At 45.7% G+C, this 17,359-nt stretch overlaps 1 protein-coding gene across 3 annotated transcripts in view; it reads right to left on the reverse strand.

Moving 5' to 3' along the window:
* abca4b (ATP-binding cassette, sub-family A (ABC1), member 4b) overlaps positions 1 to 17,359 on the reverse strand; it is a 152,589-nt gene that overhangs the window by 78,587 nt on the left and 56,643 nt on the right. For all 3 annotated transcript variants that reach the window (XM_038793873.1, XM_038793871.1, XM_038793872.1), the window contains exons 11-16: positions 15,631 to 15,747; positions 14,223 to 14,420; positions 11,302 to 11,507; positions 5,814 to 5,990; positions 4,481 to 4,703; positions 2,172 to 2,393 (exon numbers count right to left, since the gene is read on the reverse strand). In XM_038793873.1, coding sequence (XP_038649801.1) covers positions 2,172 to 2,393; positions 4,481 to 4,703; positions 5,814 to 5,990; positions 11,302 to 11,507; positions 14,223 to 14,420; positions 15,631 to 15,747 — 1,143 coding nt within the window. The remainder of the gene's footprint in view (positions 1 to 2,171; positions 2,394 to 4,480; positions 4,704 to 5,813; positions 5,991 to 11,301; positions 11,508 to 14,222; positions 14,421 to 15,630; positions 15,748 to 17,359) is intronic.

Consider the following 17,359-nt stretch of genomic DNA (forward strand, 5'->3'; position numbering starts at 1 on the left):
GTGCCGACTCCACACAGACAGTGACCCATGCCGGAATCAAACCTGGGACCCTGGAGCTGTGAAGCAATTGTGCTATCCACAATGCTACCGTGCTAGGGCTGGTTAAGCTCAGTGGGCTAGACAGTTGGTTTGTGATGCAGAACAAGGCCAGCAGCGTGGGTTCAATTCCCAAACCAGCCTCCCCGAACAGGTGCCGGAATGTGGCGACTAGGGGATTTTCACAGTAACTTCATACGTGTGACAATAAAAGGTTATTATTATTACTATCCAGATAACCTATTTTTTTGTGTGGATTGATGGATAAATGTTGGCCAGGACACCAGAGAGAATTCCCCTGTCCTTCTCTGAAATCATGCAAATTATGCAAGAGTGGGCGGGGGTGTTGTTTTAATGTGTTAAATAGACGATGGTGCTCCTGACAGAGCAGCTCTCCGTCATCACTGTACTGGAGTGCCAGCTTAGATTTTGTGCCCAACCCTCTGGAGGAGGGCTTGAACCATCAGCCTCAGAGGCCATCATGGCTAACGGAACAACAACAACAACTTGCATTTATGTCACATCTTTAATGTTGTAAAACATCACCCAGGTGATTATTGTAGTATAAAGGTATCTTGTTAATGCGGGACTGAGAAACAGTACCGCCCACAGTGTTATGTAACGAGACACATGACCTGAGACTAGGGTCAGTTGTGGACTGTATAGAGACCTGTGCAGAAGCAAGCATGGAGTTTGCTCATAGCTTAGAGACCTGTGCAGAAGCAAGCATGGAGTTTGCTCATAGCTTAGAGACCTGTGCAGAAGCAAGCATGGAGTTTACTCATAGCTTAGGCTATATATCCTGTGTATACGGACATTGTTATGTGTTATCACTAAACACTTAATGGTCAGCCATACAAGACTCAGAACTTCTTTGTGCAACCTACTGAACATACATCAATTATCAGGCAAAGCATCGACACTGAGTCACGTTGTGAGGTATTAGGACAGATGACTAAATGCTTGGACAAAGAGGTGGCTTTAAAGGGATGTCTTAAAGGAGGGAAGAGAGGCAGAGAGGTTTAGGGAAGGAATTCCAAAGCTAAAGGCATGATTGCCAATGGCAGAATTATTCAAATCGGGAATGTTCTGGAGCCCACAATTGGTAGGTATCGCAAAGGCTTGGGGGGGGGGGGGGGGGGGGGGGGTCGGAGGAGGTTTCAGAGAAAGGGAGGAGTGAGGCCTTATAGGGATTTGAAATCAAGGGTGAGAATTTAAAATCAAAGCATTGCCAGACCAGGAATTAATGTGGGTCAGCGAGCTCAGGGGGAAATAGACAAATGGGATGTGAGGCAGGTTAGGACACAGACAGTAGCTTTTTGGATGACCTCAATTTTACCGAATGTGGATAATGGGAGGTCAGCCAGGAGAGCATTGGAATGGCCGAGTCTAGAGGTAACAAAGGCAGGGACAAGGGAAGAGCTGCGACACAGGTTGAGTCAGGGGGATGTTACCGTGGCAGACATAGGCAGTTTTTGTGATGGAGTGGATGTGAGACTGTGTTCAGAACCTCTCTTCAGGGTCTGATACAACGCCGAGATTGCTCAGCCTCAGACATATTCCAGGAAGAGGGTGGAGCCAATAGCTGGGAAGTAGTATTTGTGACGGTGACTGAAGACAATGGCTTCAGTCTTTCCAATGTTTTGCTGCAGGAAATTTCTGTTCTTCCATTTCTGGATGTCAAACATGTAATGTTTTAATCAGAATTAGTTGAAGGGATGAGAGTAGTGATGAGAAGACGGATCTGAGTGTTTGTAACATACATAAGAAGATTAAGAAGGATAGATCTTTGTGAGACCCCAGAGGCAGTGATATGGGTGCAGGAACAAAGTCATTGCAAGTGATTCTCTGGCTATCACTATAGCTAAGTATACTTGTAAGTAGAAAAGTAACATAGCTACGACATACTTAATACATTACTGATACCACTGGAATGAGTTTGAAAGGTTAGAACAGCAACTCTGGATTATTTTTCAGGTGTGTAACACAAGCTCACCTCCACTGCATTGAAACTTGTAAATGGACACTCTAAAACACCTTCCATGATCTGTATCTTGAATGCCTTTGTTCTGGGGTCAATGTGAATGGGTGTGAAACTATTCAAAGATTTAAATGTTTGAATCCATTAAACTTACCGCGGCCAACTTCATGTTTGTGGTCATACGGTCCTGCCAGGCGTAGCAAAGGATGTGAGGCAGGTAGAGGGTGAAGTAAATGATCCCACTACAAGCTGCAGCCAGGTTCGCCTTGGAGAAGAAGACGCTTAGGAGGAAACATTGCATAATGGTGGCCACAGTAAACACCAGGAGAAACCCAAAGAGAAGGAAAGAGTTGCAGTAGTGAAGCACATTTCCTCTCTGTAAGGGGGAAAAAAACACATGAATAAAGTGCAGAATAATGGGTGAGTAAGACAAACTCCTAGAGGTTGAGAGAAAGATCACAGCAGCAAACATTCAGAGATTGGCCCTGATTAAACACGTGTTACGCAGCCTGATCTGTAGACATTAACAATAAATATACAAAAGATGAATGACAAAATAAGGTCTAACTTCATGACATCGATGGCGCTCATTAAACTCAGATGTCAATTAAGTATTTTTAAAGGACGGCACTCGGAACAGTGGTTAGCACTGCTGCATCACGGCGCTGCGGACCCAGGTTCGAATCCCGGCTCCGGGTCACAGTCCGTGTGGAGTTTGCACATTTTCCCCGTGTATGGGTGGGCTTCACCCCCACAACCCAAAGATGTGCAGGGTAGGTGGATTGGCCATGCTAAATTGCCCCTTAGTTGGGAAAAAATAAATTGTGTATTCTAAATTTATAAAAAAGAAATTATGTATGTTTACTTGTAGGATAAAGGTTGGATAAAACTCGATCCAGGTAATTAATAATAAACTGGGGCAGGATCTTCCAGCCCTTCCTGCCAGTGGAACCCCCCCCCCCCCCCCCCCCCCCCGTGGCAGCTTCCCTGGCAGCAGGGCAAGCGAGCCATGAAAAGGCCGGTAGACTTTGGCAGGATGAGAAGATTCTGCTGGTGGACACCGGCTCGCTGCGTTTGCTGCAGGAAAACCCACCGTGGTGGGCTGGAAATCCCGGATGAAATACATTTAAGAGCTGAGAGTTGGATCAATCTACAATCTTCTCTGTTATGACGTATTAACTGAAGCTTCATCGATATATTGTCTTGCTCAGCTGTCACCTTTTGCATGAACTCCAGGTCACCTGAAGCCATGGACAATGAGGCGGTTAAAACCTACCTGTGCCATACAATCCCATGAAATGCTCCAACCAAGGGTCACCGTGGCAGCATTATCATCTTGGAGTTGGAAGATTGTGGCTTCCAGCCCAACTCTGAAATTGATGTGATCGAGCTCTGAGTACTCTGTGCAGGACTGAGGGGGTGCTGCATTGTTTCAGTGGAGACATTAAACCAAGACCATAGCTACCTGTTCTGATGGATGTAAAAGATTCCATGATGCTATTCAAAGGCCAAGGAGCCCCCAGCCAACACCACAGACACACAAAAGAAATCTGATTAACTGGTAGGTTATTTATCTCACGGTTTGCGGGTCACAGAAGAGGCCCTTCGGCCCATCAAGCCTGCACCAATAAAAAAAACCTACTCTAGCACTTGGCCCATCACCTTGAATTTATGACATTCCAAGTGCTCATCTAAGTACTTTTTAAAGATTGTGAGGTTTCCCGTCTCTGCTACCCTCTCAGGGTGAGCATTCCAGAATCCCACCACCCTCTGGGTGAAAATCGTTTTCCTCAAATCGCCTTGAAACCTCCTGTCTTTCACCTTAAAACTCTGCCCCCTTTGCTATTGATCCTTCAACCAAGGGGATCAGCAGCTTTCTATCCACCCTGTCTATGCCCTTTGTGATCTAATACACCTCAATCAGATCCCCTCTCGGGCTTCTCTGCTCCAAAGACAATAACCCGAGTTTATCCAGCCTCTCTTCATTGCTAAAATGCTCCATCCCGGGCAACATCCTGGTGAATCTCCTCTGTGCCCTCTCCAGCAGAATCACATCCTTCCTTCCTGTGTGGTCTTTGCAAGGTGATTGCTGTGTTTGTCCACAAAAGTAATTAATTTGCTGTGAAGTGCTTAAGAGCATCTTGTCAACATTAAGCTGTTCTATATAAGTGCAACGCGATTGGTTAGAACAAGCAGCCACTTGGGTGTCTGCCTGCATTTGAGTGTCTCCACCCCCGCTTTTCATATCGCCACCATTTGGTGAGGATTTTGGCAACAATGCAAAATCACGCTTCAAATAAAGGAAACTATCCATCAATATTAATTCCCTTGCGACATAGGAGAACAGCTAGCTACCACTGTACTCAATCGCCACCTGCATTCATGCTTTCATCTTGTACATGCCTGGTATTCTCCGAGTGTGAATGCTAAAGGCTTAGATTGTGTTGATGTCCGAATTCTTACCATAATCACGATGGTCGCCAACACTGTACTGGCCGCCATCATGGTGAAGCTGTCGATGAACCAGGTGACCCAATGCACCCAGTTACTGACTCCCATGATTTTCAGGGTCTCTTTCAGCCTCATCTCCTTCTCAAGCACAATGCTCTTCACAATCATGGAGACGGTGTAGATCCAGGAAAGCACCATAAACATTGGGAAGCAGCGGGTTAACGCTAGCATGAAGCTAGGGTGAGAATCAGCAGGGGAGTTGGGAGTTTGGAAGGAATGTGGACAGGGGCAGCGGGAAAATAGCAGTAGAAAAGTATTTAATGAAAAAGATGAGACATGAACAAAGATATAAGATTTAATATTTAACATTAACACATCGGTAGCCATAATTGTCCACTTATTTCTTTTCTTTGCCCTTTTCTGATTCAATCCTTTAGGGGACTCAATCGTAAGGGGAATAGACAGGCGGTTCTGCGGACGCAATTGAGACTCCAGGATGGTATGTTGCCTCCCTGGTGCAAGGGTCAAGGATATCCCGTCAAGTGGTCTAACAGGAGCTGCAACTGAACACACTTCTTGCACGTGAAGGAGCCAGGGACAGTGGACGTGTCCCTGAGCTCCCACATCGCACACGAGGAGCATGACATGGGTCTGGGATCTCCTGCCATGTCTTAAATCTTCGGTTAACTTATACAACTACAATTCCAAAAAAAAACAAAGAAAGAAATAAATATACCAATGAAAAGAAAAAGAAAAAACAAAAACTACTTACCAGTCATTTACCAGGGATAAAAAGCACCTCCTCCCCCCCAAGCTTCGAATTCCCACCTCGCTTCAAATTCCCAAACTCACTCTTAGCTGTGTCTCACTCTGTCTGTGTCTTCTCTGGCTCACTGGGAGAACTCACTCCCAGGTGAAAGGTCTGAAATGTTAATGATGTTCCTCCCTCCACAGATGCTCCACAGATTTCCAGCACCCAGAGTAATTTGCTTTAGTACCACATTTTCTAAACTTGTGTCACACGATAAATGTCTTCAAGAGTTGAAGTACCAGGTGAGGGGTGGTTCATGATGTGTTTCAGCATGGCCACTACCTTACATAGCAGCCATTCCAGAATATGCTTGACTTAAAGACCACCATGGCAGTGTCTAGGGGCTAATTAATGGTTCTCACTCTCCCAGGAGTGAACCTCATGACTGAAAATCAGGTCCAAAAATCTTAGGCCGCTTTCACCTCGATGGGTTAATCTTACCACCAGAAATCACTTGCAAAGTTTTGAAGTTCTAACAATTTTTAAATAAATTAGGAAACTTTTAATAAAAATTCCAAATTTGACTTTACTCACATGTCATCAACAAAACAGGGATATGGCATCTGCTGGACATAGATCCCTGATGGCACCTCAATGTTGGTGTGAGTCTTGATAATTCCATGTTCAATCATGTCTTGTAAGTAAGCAAAACCTCCCCAGATGTAGCGCATGTCCTCTATTGGGTCAGCTCTTGGGCCTGGATCCCAGTACCTGAAGGAGAAAGAGTTATTGGTTCTATATAGCATATAGAATAATTGGGCCTGTATGGTTAAGACCATCATGCCAAGGAATAACAGCAGAGGCCTTATGACAGCAGGAATTAAACCAATACGTCACCATTAAAAAACACTTCCTCATCACAGATCCCACAGCCCACCCATGTGGCTTCAACCTGCCATGCCAGCACTGGGCACTCCCCAACCATTTCCACATTGACCAAGACCTTTGTGCAGCAAATGGGGCCTTGCAGGAAACCTGGACTGCAGCTGTGGTGCATCCCAATCAATGACTCACATCATTGAAAACTGCCCCCTGATAAAATGCAGCGGAGGGCTTAGAGAGCTCCATCGAACCACTGTGGAAGCTAATCTCTGCCTTGGTAATTACTGTACACACACACACACAACAAAATAGAACTAATAATGAAGTAAATAGGAGGTCACGAGCTGGGGGGGGGGGGGGGGGGAGAGGGGGGGGGGAGGGGGGGAGAGGGGGGGAGGGGGGGGAGGGGGGGGAGGGGGGGAGGGGGGGGAGGGGGGGGGGAGGGGGGGAGAAGAGAGAGGAGAGAACAGGTTCAAATTAATAAAAGACAAATGGAATATATTGGAATATATAATGGCATGGAATATATTTCAAAAGAGAATAAGAAAATAAGTCCCTGGAATGGTTTAAACACAATCAGACAAGGTGATGGGGTGCGTGCAATAATGTAGGTTTCTTCTGGAGTTGTTGACAATCTAAAATGTGCTCAGTGGCCTTTCTAATGTATCTTGTGATTTGTTGTGTTTAATTGGCAGCTTTGGGTGAACTGGTGCACAGGAATGGTTCAAGCAGCTCGTGATTATCGCCCCTGAATCTGAAGCATTACTGGCCCCTTGGCTCATTTGAAGGAAACATTACCTGAGGCATTTCTCTTTATAACATCATATTGCAAAATCGGGCGTACAGACACAAATGTTATATAATCCTTTAATGGTTTATTAGAGGGTATTTTCTTAAATAAATTAAGCATAATTACTCTGATTAGTTAATTCAATTTTTCATTATCTCTGGTTGTTGAACAACAGGCCTACATTTATATCTGATCACCCAATAAATCTACTGTTTGTGAAGAATAAGGGATGCACAGCATGCTGGGATTCCACGCTGGGGCTGGATTTTACACTCCGCTGCCAGTGTTTGAAGGCAGGGGGACACATGTAACATCCAGGAGGTGGCCTTCCCATCACCCCATACCTGTCTGGAATTTCAAAGGCGGCGGGGAGGGATGTGGGGGAGGTGTCAGGTGGCCCTTCCACCCTTGGTCCTTCACTTAAGGGCCTCATTCTACTCGCAGTGGACGGAGGCCAACACCATGAGAAAAGATCAGCAGCGATAGTTGCGTGGACTGGTGTCTGAAAATTAAGTGGACGGGGAACTTCCTTTATGGGCTCCCTGGGCCCAACTTAGGCACACCAATGCTCGCCCCAACTCCCACCCCACGCGTCATCCTTCCTCCCCAGCCACCACCCTTAGCCTCCTACTGGACCCTTGAGCCTGGCTCCCCAAGACCCCCAAGCCCAGACTTGCCTGGGTTCCTCAGCATGGTGAGACTGCCTGCAGTGCCAGTAGTCACCACCGCTCTCAGCTGGCGCCGTTGGGACTACAGAATTGTCAGCCACCAGGCAGCTCTCTCAGACGTGGCAGAAAGGAGCAGGAATCTCTCTTCAAGTAATTAACGCCACTCCCATCATTACATTTCTGCAGGGTAGCTGACAAGATGGTGGACAGGCTCTTCCCTGATATTTTAGCTGGGGATGGGTAGGGGAGCACAGTGCCTTGTAAAATCCCCCAGTATTTCTGTCAGCTAAGTCATCAACCACCAGGACTGTTACCCCATTCTCACCAACAGTGTGGACAGAGGATCTTTTTTTTATAAATTTAGATTACCCAATTATTTTTTCTATTAAGGGGCAATTTAGCGTGGCCAATTCACCTACTCTGCACATTTTTTTTTGGGTTGTGGGGCGAAACCCACGCAGACACGGGGAGAATGTGCAAACTCCACACGGACAGTGACCCAGAGCCGGGATCGAACCTGGGACCTCAGCACCGTGAGGCGGTTGTGCTAACCACTAGGCCACCGTGCTGCCCGGACAGAGGATCTTTAAAGGAAAAGACAGTTTGTGACAGAGTAGACAGGCATCTGAAAATTTTTCTGAATAGATGGGTCATAAGACCACTTTCAAAGATGGCGAGAGAAGACGAGGGATGGATAGATTTACTGAAGAATGTCAGAGTTTTTTTGAGATGTCTAGACTATCAACAGTGGTGGGCACAGAAAGCAAGCGACTCAATAAACGGGAAGATATTGAGAGGGGTTGAGGAAATGAGAGACGTAGGAGTGCATGTCCACAGGTTCTTGAAGATGGCAGGACAGGTGGACAAGGTGGTCAAGAAAGCATATGGGATGCTTTCCTTCATTGGGCGAGGTATTGAATACAAAAGCAGGGATGTAATGCTGGGACTGTTTAAAATGCTAGTTAGGCCACAGCTGAAATTTTGTGTCCAGCTCTGGTCACCACATTACAGGAAAGACAGAATTGCCCTGGAGAGAGATGAAGGAGATTGCAGCTAGGAGGAGAGATTGGGTAGAGTAAGTTGTTTTTCTTAGAGCAGAGGAGGCTAAGGGATGAACTAACTGAGATGTGCGAAATGAATAGGGGCTAGACAGAAAAGGTTGGTTTCCCTTAGCGGAGGGGTCAGTTACCAGGGGGGTAGACTCCTAAAGTTCAAGGGAACATGAGGAAAAGCCAGAGTGTGGTGGGTGTCTGGATTCCACTGGCTATGTCGGTGGTTGAGGCAAAGACTCTGAACTAATTTAAAGGTACTCGGATCTGCACCTGAAGTGCTGTAACCTGTGTGGCTATGGACCAGGTGCTGGAAAACGGGATTGACGTGAATGGCCGGTTCCTTTTTTCTCCTTTTTTGGCCAGCACAGACAAAATGGGCTGAATGGCCTCTTTCTGCACCGTAACCTTTCTATGCTTCTTTGGTCACATGACTGGAGAGCATGGGAACACATAGGACTGGGGAGGAGATTGCAAAAGCAGAACAAGTGAAGCTGTGGAGGGATTTGTGGATGGACAGAGCAGGTGAATGAACAAGGCTGGCAACATCTGGGAATGTGTGAGGAGCAGTGTGCAAAGGAGGAAGAGGAAATGGGGTCAATTCCAAAGATGTTGACAATCCTTTGGCACACCCCCAAGTGATTATTCTTCAGACCTGAACCCAGGTAGTATTGTTGTCAGACCTGGTGCCCACAGAGGGCTACATACCATAGGCCTTTTTCCACCCATAGTAAATGCTCACAAAAATGCATTTTCCAATGGAGGTTATTGGATTTTGATCAGGAGTGGTGTGCCAACTGGCATTTCCCTCTTTCCTCTGGACATTTCACCCTTCAACTATTTCCAGGTAACTTAGTACAGGTCAGACATCAGTCTTGAAGACTTTCTGAATCGGAACGGCCCAAGTCCACACCATGTGGTGTCTTTGCCCATTGAGCCATCACAATAACTGCAGCAGAAGACTTTTGTCCAAGTTTCTGCTCTGATTTAATCACAGTGGCCCTATAATAATAGCATAAATCCTACTTTTGGCACTAGTGCATTCTCACGCTATTGAAAAGATCAGATTATGCAGCTCAACACTACTTTTGTATTACTGTTCATTCGAGGGAGGAAGCCACCCTGCGTTCTCTTCTGCACGGAGTTGGCAATGGCACTGGGCTGGAGGCTGTTGGAATGGAGGTCCGATTGGCGAAGGAGGTATGAGTGAGTGGCATGTTTCGTTACAAGACAAAATAGAACACTATGGGGTAGATTGTGATCTTCAATGAAATGGAATGAAAATCGCATTAGCTCTTTAAAGGGTGGGCGAGATCCACTCTGCCAGATTATGCCCAGTCGATGAAGATACAAATCTGTTACGGTTGGCCGTGCGGAACGGGTTCGGGTGGCGATAAGGTAAAACGGAATGTCATGAAACAAAGAGGAATGATGACGAAATACCTACACCAAAGCTCAACGGAATCAGCCGCCTTGGGGAACATTCAACTTGCTCTACTTTGATTTATTGTGTGAAACATTCGTCCATTGTATTAGCGTTACAATTCCAGGAGAGAATGAATTGAGTTTCAATGTATTGAGCTCCCACCATTACGCTTCATGTCTCTGCCAATGGACAAGGCTTTTATTGTACTGTTTGGCCCATTAGAAAACACAAGCTCAGCAAAGGCTTGGATTTTCTTTTTAAAGTTAGATGCTGAAGCAACAGATAGGATATGCACCGTATACGGGATGGGGCCAGTGAGGTAGGGTCCATGGGACCTGTTCAATTTTCACCTCAACCAAAGAAAGCAACCCCATCTGGATGTAATTATTGTTCCTAATCTTTAGTTCAAGGCTTCGCATGGAAGGACCGAGGGCTGCGACCACGTGTGGTTACTTGCCACTTTCCTCCCCATTTTCTATTAGCAGAGACAAAACGTTTTCAAACCTATTTATGGCTCTACCCCACCTTATCCTTGCAATCCTCTACCAAACCTTGGAGCCTATCGTTCACTCGTCACTTCTCCATCCCTAGTCAACCGCACATGCCCTCTTCCTACATCACAGTACTGATGAAAAGGTCCTTTCGTTCGCTCCGCTCATGTTGCTTGACCTGCCAAGTATTATCAGCCTTTTCTGCTTCTATTTCAGATTACCGCATCTGCAGTATCTTGTTCTCGTGTACAATGCATAGCATTGATGTTGGTGGTGTTGGAGTGAGGGGAAATCACTCAAACCTGCCACCACCCCTGCCAATACCCAGCACCTCCCCAATAAAGTTGTGGCACTAAATTTCAATGGACCTCATGTGTAGTGATATCATGGCTGTGTTGTAATTCACAGACTGACCACTAGGAGTCTCATTGGCATATAGGTGAATGTTAGCGTCAGGTGACCTCAGAATGACTAGGGAGCTGGGAGAGAGGTTGTTTGTGTGTGTTATACTGTTATTCATCTGTTGTTTTGTATATATTTGACCCACAGTTTACATTAATAAATTGTTTTTAGCTTTAGCTACAAGTGTTCTTGTAATATAAATCAGGCCATCCAACAAGAACATTACACCCATGCAACGGAAGGGCGAGTCATTGTAGTTGGGGGTCAGATGGACAGGGTTAAAGGTGGTGCAATGCCTGCAGTGCCTTGCAGAGTTTGCAGCCGTTGGTGCTGTCCATTGACTGGAGCTCACTATCCTGTTCATGCAAACTGACCTGTCTTTTATTTTATTTGTTCTCTCCACTGCATCGATGTCCATTCGGATTTTGTACTTCACATGAGTTGGGAGCTTGTTCGACCAGGGGTACAAGTCCACAAACACAATGCCAGCCCAAAACTTGTTCTCCTCCAACAGATAAAGTGCCCGGTGGGTGAGCTGCCCCTCATCGGAAAGGCCTTCGAATTTATCCAGGTTCAAACACTGCAAATAACAAAAGAGGTTATGACCTGAAAGCTACGGCTTTGGCAAAAATCGAAGTGAGAAGATTGCAGCTAACGGTGCCTCTAATTATTTGCTTAAAATGCAAAGCAGTCATTAACCTGGCTTGACCCCCCCACTGCTGTCTCTAAGTTATCAGGATGCTTGTCTGGTATTCAACAACAGCAGAACTTGCACTTATTTCACATTTTTTGTTTACTAAAATGTCCCAGGGAGCTTCACGGGAGTGTTAGAAAAATATACCTTCATGCTATGTGTTCGGGCAGATTACCACAAACTTGGTTTTCATTAGCGTCTTAAAGGAGGAATGCGGGGTAGAGAGTCAGACATCATTATATCCCCCTGGCCCTTCTTCCCCCACTCCCTCTTCCACCTTCGAGACTTTCGTCGATAAAACGGCACACCCGAGAACTATTTTAAATTGAACGTTGACCTTCGGACAAAAGGTCACTAGGTTCAAACTGGGGAGAAAAATGCATGATTGGCTTCAGAAAGTTCCTCCCGTAAAAGCGATCAACAGAGTTTCACTTTCAAACAGAGGAATAAACAGGCCATAATCGTGGAACCTTTGAAGAAATGGTTGGACGCCACAATGGCAACGACTGAATAATGTTTCAGACTTGTGAACTGATACGTTCTGAATGACTTTTCTCACCTACATCTATCGCATGATCTTTGAAAAGATAAATTAAAAGGAGCTTCTCTGGGTACATTTTCCAAAATTAATAATTCTCCGGACAAGAAAGGTGGGAAGGTGGCTGGATATTGCGGGTAAATTTCACCAAGTTGTCAAGGATTGCAAATTGGGAGTTAGGCAGCAACTTTGATCTTGTTTTGCTGAGTGAGTTATCAGGAAACATTAACCCACAATTACTTTACCTCAAAGTATTGATAAGGTTTTTAATCCCTCATGTCAAACTGTTGTAACAATGTCAAGGCACCTTATCTACTGATTGGGTGGCCATTGAAGTAAATGCGGTTGCCAGGGAATGAAATTAAGTTCCGTAAACGGCTGGTGTAATTCTCACATTTCAAACTGGTTCCAATAAAATGTGTTGGCATAATTAGTTTGGTTTTATTAGCATTAAAGAGACGTCTATAGAAAGCTGAGAGTTTCAGCGTGAACGATGGAGCCCAGTACATTGGAAACGCAGCAATCCACAGAACCGCCAGCTACTCAACCAAAAAAATGGTGATCCTCAACTGAGATAAGGACCTCCCGAATAGGACTGAAGCAAAACAACAACAACTTGCATTCATATAGGACCCTTCACTTAGTAAAATACCCTAAGGCACTTCACTGGAGCGTAATCAGACAAAAACTGACATTTGAATCAAAGAAGGTGATGTTAGAATAGGTGGCCCCATACTTAGTCAAAGTGGTGGGTTCAAAGTAACATCTTAAAGCAGGCGAGAGAAGGAGTGAGCCAACAGAGTTTGGCAAAGGAATTTCAAAACATTGGGCTTAGATGGCTAAAGGGCATATCTGCCAATGGTGGAGGAAAGGAAGTGGGGTACTCACGAGAAGTGAGAGTTCTCGGAGGGCTGTCAGATTGGAAGAGGTTACAGAGATGGGAAAGAGAAAGGCCCTGGAGGGGTTTAACCACAAGCTTGAGAACTGTAAAATCGTAATGCGGGATTCTCCGACCCCCCGCCGGGCCGAGGAATTGCCGGGGGACGACATGTATCCCACCGGAGTTTTGGCGGGGGCAGGAATCGTGCCGTGCCGGTCGGTGGCCGCTGGCAGTGCACCCCCCCCGTGATGTTCCGTCCCACAATGGGCCCGTTTTAGACCAGTCCCGCCAGCGGAAATTAGACCTGGTACTTACCGGCAGGACCTGGCTCTGTGGGCGGCCTCCGGGATCCTCGTGGGGCGGGGGGGGGGGGGGGGGGGGGAAGGGGGATCTGGCCCCGGGGAGGGTGCCACCGCGGTGGTGTGGCACGCGATCGGGGCCCACCGATCCACGGGAGGGCCTGTGCCGTGGGGGAACTCTTTCCCTCCTCACCGGCTGCTGTGGACCTCCGCCATGGCCGCTGCGGAGAAGAACCCAGCATGCGCTGTGATGACGCCAGCACACGCTGGCCCGTGCTGGAGGATTCCGCACCTTCCGGGCGGCCCGGCATCGGAGTGGTTCACGCCACTCCTCGGCACCCTGCCGGGTAGGGGAGAATCCCGGCCGAGGTGTTGATGGACCGGCTCCAATGTAAGCAGCGAGTACAAGAGTGATGGGTGAATGGGACGCAGTGCGAGTTAGGGTATGGACAGCAGAGTTTAGGATGAGCTTGCTTATGGAGAGCAGAATATGGAGGGTCAGGCAGGTGAGAAGAGGCACAGGCACATGGGAGCACTGCCACCTTCATGTTACACGCCACCTTGGCCTGGAAAATATCATTACTCATTCATCGTCTTTGGGTCAGAATCATGGAACTCCCTCTATTTAGCACTGTGGGAGATTCCTTCACATGGCCTGCAGGAATTCACACCTTCTCAAAGATGATCAACCAATGCTGCCTTTGCCAGTGATGCCCACATACTAGGGATGAATAAATAAAAGGTGCGTATGTGCAAAGCTCAGATGCTTTATTTGTAAATATGTAGCTCTCTCCCCTGGCTGTGGCCAGCAAACAGATTCATCAAAAACAATAGTTAATCTTGGCAACACAATCAGTTTCAATTAAATTCAGCTATTTTCTTACCTCCATGTAATTATTGAATAGGCTTAGGAGCTGGTCTGTTAAATTAAAAATATTTTGCCAGTCAAAGTTTGGCATGCCTTCTGCACGTTCGAAGGATTGTCTGTTGTGCAGGAAGTTTAAGATGTCACTTGCTGTCAAATCTATGTCCTCCAGTTGCCTGTCTATGAAATATGACACTGTGGGGTTTTTTATTGAGTCCTAGGTGAAATAAAAAGCAAGAAATGTGTCAAGAAATGTTCACTTGCAGGTGGCACTGTGGCGCAGTGGTTAGCACTGCTGCTTCACGGCGCCGAGGACCCGGGTTTGATCCTGGCCCCAGGTCACTGTCTGTGTGAAGTTTGCACATTCTCCCCGTGTTTGCGTGGGTTTCACCCCCACAACCTGAAGACGTGCAGGTTAAGTGGATTGGCCACGCTAAATTGCCATTTAATTGGAAAAAAATAATTTATTTTAAAAAAAGAAACGTTCATTTTTTAAAAATTTGTGTTGGGAACGCTGTGCTAATGAAGCTTCACATTGATGTTGAGAACATTTTGCATTTTGGATTACCTTCAACAATTCTCATATTAGGTATAGAATTGTTATGTGGAGTTCAAAGCAACTCTATCCCAAGAATGCAGCATAGATGCAAGATCGGGAAATTATCCCTTACGGCACTGGTTTGACAATTTCCCACTTCCTAGGCCAACTATCTTCCAGAATCTGAGAGAATGATAATTAATGCCAAATGGTGGGCAAGTGGTGTGCTGTAGGACACTCTCTCTAGGAAGGAGCTTAAGGTGCCCAGACCCCTTTCATGTGGCACCTTAATAACATTGTAATTAAACCTCTAAAATAAACCCACATTCATGCAGGATGTGCGTTAAGTATAAAACGGGCAGCACAGTGGCGCAGTGGTTAGCACCGATGCCTCACGCGCCAAGCGATCCCAGGTTCGATCCTGGCTCTGGGTCACTGTGCGTGTGGAGTTTGCACATTCTCCCTGTGCCCATATGGGTTTCACCCCCACAACCTAAAGATGTGCAGGTTAGGTGGATTGGCCACACTTAATTGGAAAAAATGAATTGGGTACTCTCACTTTATTTAAAAACAGAAGTATAAAACTGTTGGGCATTTTAGAAGTTTAGCATTCTGTACAGCCATTTAGTGAGTCCCACCTCCAGTGTTTATGATCCCTATTAACCTGACAAGGAGATGCAAGGCACTGATTCAGAGAGAGAAAAACAAGCCACCAAGGCCAGATAGAGAAAACAATGAGAGTAGGAAGATGTTAAACATCTTTAATCTGTTGCTATCTCTATCACAGACAACAAAACGTTCACGGTGACAGAAGTTAAAGAGCTGAGAGATGGCTGGTTGGCAGCTGGGGATAACACTTTACTCACTTGTCCTGATGGTTAACACTTACTCGAATTATATTTATCTGTACGCTGTTTTGGAAGAAGTTCCACAGCTGAGGTTTCACCTCTTCCCAGATCTTTCCAATCCTCTTAAGTCTGTATAGTTCCTCGAAAGTGGCATTAGCCTGTAAAGAAAATTCCACCAACATGTGTCAATGTGCGCTGCATTTAACTATTTCGTGGCTGTACGCATGTTCAACGCGAGCCTGAACAAACACTCCTCCCGTAAGACCATAGGCTGATTATTCATCTGAACCACTATTACCTCAGGATGAGCTGTGTTAAAAGTTGTATATGTGCGTGTGTGAAATAAAATGGAGTCGATAAAATAAACTGACATATTCGAGAAAGATGAGGAAGGGACTTCTTCAAAGTGCAGTCGACTGATGCAGGGATCTGTATCTGATAATGTTTTTAAAGAATTCTGGCTGGCTGCACATTGCGCTTTAAACTCAGTGCAGAGTTGAGTACAAAAGGCCTGTCTGGCCTTTCTAAAGAGACCCAACACGTGCCAGCTTGGTAATCAGAGATTCTGGAACATGGACCGCCATTTACCAGCTTCGCCCTGTCTGAGCAAGGATAACATCTTTTCAAAGTTCTAGCAAAACAGAGAGGCAGATGTCTATAATTACAATTCAAAAGAGACAATGGCATTAAACATGGAGCAGAGAAAACGGGCCATTAAAATTCATTACACCGTGCCGCATCTAGAAATATTGTTCAGCCCTTTCTGGCACAACTTTAACCCTCCTACATCCGATGGGTGAAGCAATGATTGATTTATGCTTAACAAGAGAATAATAATTTGAGGAAGCTCTCACATGGATCCCACAAGGAAAGAGAAGAAATTCAAACATGTGGAGGCGGGATACCGAAAAGGAGATGAGAGCCGAGGGCTATACATAATAAAATTGCTTATTGTCACAAGTAGGCATCAATGAAGTTACTGTGAAAAGCCCCTCGTCACCACATTCCGGCAACTGTTCGGGACTTGCAGGAGGAAACCGGAGCACCCGGAGGAAACCCACCCAGACACAGGGAGAATGTGTAGACCCCGTACATACAGTGACCCAAGCCGAAAATCGAACCTGGTACCCTGTCGCTGTGAAGCAACAGTGCTAACCACTGCGCAGTTGACTTTCCAATCATCAAGTCATTGGAACAGAATGGTTTAAACTATTAGCAAAATATTACATTCTAATTTATCCAAAGTTTGCATCCATACCATTATGACAATACAAAACAGCTCTCTAATGCAAACAGCATTAAAAAAAACTCACACAATCAATTTTGCCCCTGATAATAATAATAATCTTTATTAATGTCACAAGGGGATGGTTTAGCTCACTAGGGGCTGGTTTAGCTCACAGGGGCTGGTTTAGCTCACTAGGGATTGGTTTAGCTCACTCGGCTAAATCGCTGGCTTTTAAAGCAGACCAAGCAGGCCAGCAGCACGGTTTGATCCCGTACCAGCCTCCCCGAACAGGCACCGGAATGTGGCGACTAGGGGCTTTTCACAGTAACTTCATTTGAAGCCTACTCGTGACAATAAGTGATTTTCATTTCATTTATTTCATTTCATTTCAAGTAGGCTCACATTAATGCTGCAATAATACTGTGAAAATCATTTAATTGATATTATACACTGAACAAACCTTCATGATATGTTCCTTTGAAGAGATTAGGGTTTTGCAAGTTACATAGGTATATTGCTATTTAGATGCAATGTATTAAATC

The sequence above is a fragment of the Scyliorhinus canicula genome, chromosome 4 (genome assembly GCF_902713615.1).
Source record: "Scyliorhinus canicula chromosome 4, sScyCan1.1, whole genome shotgun sequence".
Lineage (NCBI taxonomy): Eukaryota > Metazoa > Chordata > Chondrichthyes > Carcharhiniformes > Scyliorhinidae > Scyliorhinus > Scyliorhinus canicula.